Source organism: Triticum dicoccoides, unplaced genomic scaffold (genome assembly GCF_002162155.2).
Source record: "Triticum dicoccoides isolate Atlit2015 ecotype Zavitan unplaced genomic scaffold, WEW_v2.0 scaffold42020, whole genome shotgun sequence".
In the NCBI taxonomy this organism is placed as follows: domain Eukaryota; kingdom Viridiplantae; phylum Streptophyta; class Magnoliopsida; order Poales; family Poaceae; genus Triticum; species Triticum dicoccoides.
The window spans coordinates 1-4003 of NW_021271020.1; the positions used below are offsets into that span (position 1 = coordinate 1).

Below are 4003 nucleotides of genomic sequence, written 5' to 3' on the forward strand. Positions count from 1 at the left end.
GCACATTTGTCTATAATAAGTGATCTTGAGGCCAATGTCGAGAATCTGGAGAATGAACTCCAGGAACAATCTCAAAGATTAGAGGCTGATATAGCAGAAGTACTGGCTGCCAAGGTTGAGCAAGAGCAGAGGGCCATAAAGGCCGAGGAGTCTCTGAGGAAAGCGCGGTGGAACAACGCTACCACTGCCGAGCGACTTCAGGAGGAATTCAAGAGTCTATCTTCACAAGTATCTTCTGCTTTCAGTGCCAACGAACGGCTGCTTGTGCAAGCAAGAAAAGAGGCCGCAGAACTACAGTTGCAGAAGAGCCAGTTGGAAGAGTTACTGCAGAAAGCCCACGAAGATGCCGCATCAGTCCAAGAACAACACCGGGTGAAGATTCAGCAGTTACTTACCCTAGTGGATTTCAAGTCGAATGAGATAGATAGGCTGGTGGTGGAGCTCAAGAGCAAGAGCGACGAGTTCGAGAACCAGAAGAGAAGTGATGAGTCAAAGTTAAATGATCTATCAGAAGAAATTGAACAGCTCAAAGCCAAGATTGACAAGCTATCAGATGAGAGAGACAAACTCGTGGAAAGGAATGAGCAGAAAGACATGGAATTGGCTGCAAATGGTGAAAAGGACATGATCTTGCAAGACAAAACTGGTGAAATTACTTTGCTCAATAAAGAGCTTGCATTGCTCAAGGACCAAATGCAGACATATTTGGAGGAGCTAAACACTCTGAAACGCTCCAAGAGTGAAAGGGATGAGACAATAGGGAAGCTACAAATAACCATTGGATCGTTGAAACTCCAGTACGACAATATGAAGAACTCGTTGTCCACAAAGGAGGCTGAGAAAAGCAACCTTGCTTCTCAGGTGCTGAAGCTGAGAAGAGCCCTTGAAAGCAGGGAAGGTGCCAAGGAAAATGGTGTCACTTCAGATACAACGGTAAATATCGAAAACCAGATATATTTATAGCAAGATGACATAGTAATAGTTTCATTAGTTTACTTTCTGTACTTACTTTTCATGCTAGCTTTCTCTCATATGCGTAACAGAGAAGGCATATGTAAATAGATAGATCAACAACTGAAAACTTTCCACAAACAACCAACAAAAACTCATCCTGAACAAAGAAAATCATAGAATATTTCCACAAGAACTCTCATTTAAACCAGTAGGTGTACCTTCCCTTTTGTATTTAAGTCAGCATGCTGGACAGTGCACACACTCTTAAAACCCATGAGTTTGTGGGTTGTCAAAACAAATAAAGTAGGTGTCACTGTGTAGAGATTTTCCATTATTACGTGTTTTGTTGCACATGGGAAGATAAATCTGGCTCTAGCTACTTATATCCACTATTATGCTGTACAACCTGCTTCCTAGTGGATAGGGACAGCTTTGAATGGAGGCCCCCACCAGTGAGAATATGATATTTCAGTGCATGGATCTGTTGGGCCTTTTCATAGCAATGCTCATGCTGCAATCATACACTTTGGTGCCTCGAAAGTGACACACCATGTTATGCTTTGCAGGATAATCAGCACACTAATTCGAAGCGCATCAAGCACGATACTGTCAGCACCGGTAACGGTGATGCCGCGCCAAGCGCCAACGGACACAGCAACGGCCACGACACGAGGTTATCATCTGGAATTAGATTACCGCAATCGGTCTTCTTAGCTTTAACTCCAGTTATACATATAGGAGCGGAAATGACTGACATAATTTGCTGCTGTTGATTTTTCTCGCTGCCAGGGCCGCTGCTGAGCAGTCCTCAAAGGAGCTGGAGTCTCTAAAGGAGACGAACAAGGCGATGCAGCAAGAGCTGAACGAGCTGCACGAGCGGTATTCGGAGATAAGCCTCAAGTTCGCGGAGGTGGAAGGTGAGAGGCAGCAGCTGGTGATGACGGTGCGGACGCTGAAGAACTCGCTGAGATGATCCATGGCTGCTGCTGCCTGCTCAGCGTTCACTCACCCACATGTAGCTTCAGGATTAGGTGATGATACCCCCCTCCCCTCCCCAAAAGGAGGGTTTTGTATAGGCGAGCAGCTGGATGGTGAGTTGTATGGAGCATCATCATCCGGAGACTTGCAGAGGCCAGGCAAGGGTCCTCTGGCCTGTCACAATACACAGCATGTAGATCCGTTCCCCCACACAATAATGTTTCTGTGTTTTTTCCTCTTCGGCATTGATGTGTGCAGGATGTGTCAGTTGTTGTGCGTGCCTCTAGAGAGAGCCCAATGTGTGTGTGTATGTGTGTTGTATAATTCTCTTGATGTTTGGCTGTGCTGGAAGAAAGAAAAGTGAGAGATGAAAGAAATGAAGGGACAATTTGAACCTTTTCTTTTGAAGCAACTGACCATTTGAACTTGGACTCACAGCGTATCGATGTTCCTGTCTATCTGGCCGAAGTTGCACGCAAATTTCGGATCACCCCTGGGTCGCTCGTCAGGGCGGCTTTCTCGGTGATCTCCGGCGCCACCGCCTCCCCAGTGCCCCTCCCGCCGGCGACCGCTGCGGCAGGCCCTGCTTCCTTGTTTTCCTTGGCTCTCCCTATCTCCGTCCAGGCGGCTCGGCAGATCACCACGGTTGCCTGCGGCTGCCCGGCGCAGCGTCTCCCTGCGCTCTTGCGTCTCATCTTCCGTCATCCCAGGTGCGAGTTGTAGCCATGGAGCATGTTGGTTGTACCAGCAGTGGTGGCATTTTGTCATTTCCTCGCGGAAGGAATTGTGTGAAAACCCTTGATCTAACTTCATGTGTTGGACAAGGAGATGAAGACGCTCATGCATCGTCCCTTCTTCATTTTTTCGGGGGAAAGGGAGCTTATATTAAATTAGGGTGGGAATTCGGAGTGCGGCGTTTCGGTGCCCGGGTGCATCTGCACCCGTTCAAAAAAAAATTCGTAAAAAATTCAGAAAAATTCAAAAAATTCCGAAAAAAATTGAGGTGGTGGATAATTTGATGCGTGAGGTGCGCCCCAATTTTCAAAACATTTGGACTTATGTGCAGCTCTCAGCAAAAAAGATAAATCAGACCAAAACAGTATATGAACAGTACACATTTTTACAGACCTCCGATTTATCTTTAAAACATTTAAAATTAATGTTTTGAAATTAATGTTTTGAAATTGGAGCATGGGAAGCACCCCAAGATTGGGATTACAAAGAAGGTGATTGACTCCGCGTGCAAAAGCGAAGATCCCCTGCTAAATACCAGAATTTCACCTTATATAGGGATGGTATATTGTCCAGGTTTACAACAGTCGGGTGTGTTATGAAATAGTTAATGTCGAGTGAAAACTGCCCAATAACTATACACTAGAAACTTCTACTTGATGGCTGGATTCGTTGTAATTGCAGGTAATGGCTCCGTTGAAACGTCTGCTTTATTGCAGAGTAATGTTTGCGTCCAGCCGACTGTTCTCTGTATATTGCTCCAAACTACTGGTCTCCTTGGTGATCATTCATCCGACCGAGTGAGTCTACCCGGTGGTAATAACCTCACCACTAACCTCGGTAGGAGGGAATGTTACAAACTTTTGTCCATTTTGCATCAGTTGTAATAATTTTTAATAAATCTGTTATGCCTTGTAACCCCTAAAAAAGGGTCATGTGTGTGGAGTTTTAGCTTTAACTTAGAGCATATCCAACAGACGCCCAATATTAGCGACGCGCCCAAAAAACCGCAAGTTTAGCGCGCGCGCAGTCAAAAGTAGCACTCCAGCGGACGCTGCATAATAGAGCACGTTGTAAAAAGAATTCAGCGCGCCGGACGAAACTGGATCACAAGCCGTATATTTAGCGCTCGAGCTCCAGCGCGCTGAACTTTTCACGCGCGTGGAAAGTGCCTCGTGCGCCCGCATCCGCCGTTTGCCTCCTCGCATGCGCGTGCCAGCTCGCCAGCCGGCCACGGGCGGGGCGGACCGCGGCCACGGCCACGGCGGCGGCGGGGCGGGGAGAAGCGCAGGCGCGACCCCGGCACGGTGGCGGGGCGGGGCGCGGGCCACGGCCACGA

General features: G+C 47.4%; 1 protein-coding gene across 1 annotated transcript; it reads left to right on the forward strand.

Moving 5' to 3' along the window:
* Positions 1–3: 3 nt before the first annotated feature.
* LOC119346502 (putative leucine-rich repeat-containing protein DDB_G0290503) lies at positions 4–2340 on the forward strand (the record flags this gene model as incomplete). The annotated part of the gene is made up of 3 exons (XM_037615844.1): positions 4–933; positions 1521–1627; positions 1744–2340. Coding segments are annotated over 3 exons (1221 nt in total), but the record flags the coding sequence as incomplete, so codon positions are not given.
* Positions 2341–4003: the final 1663 nt, after the last annotated feature.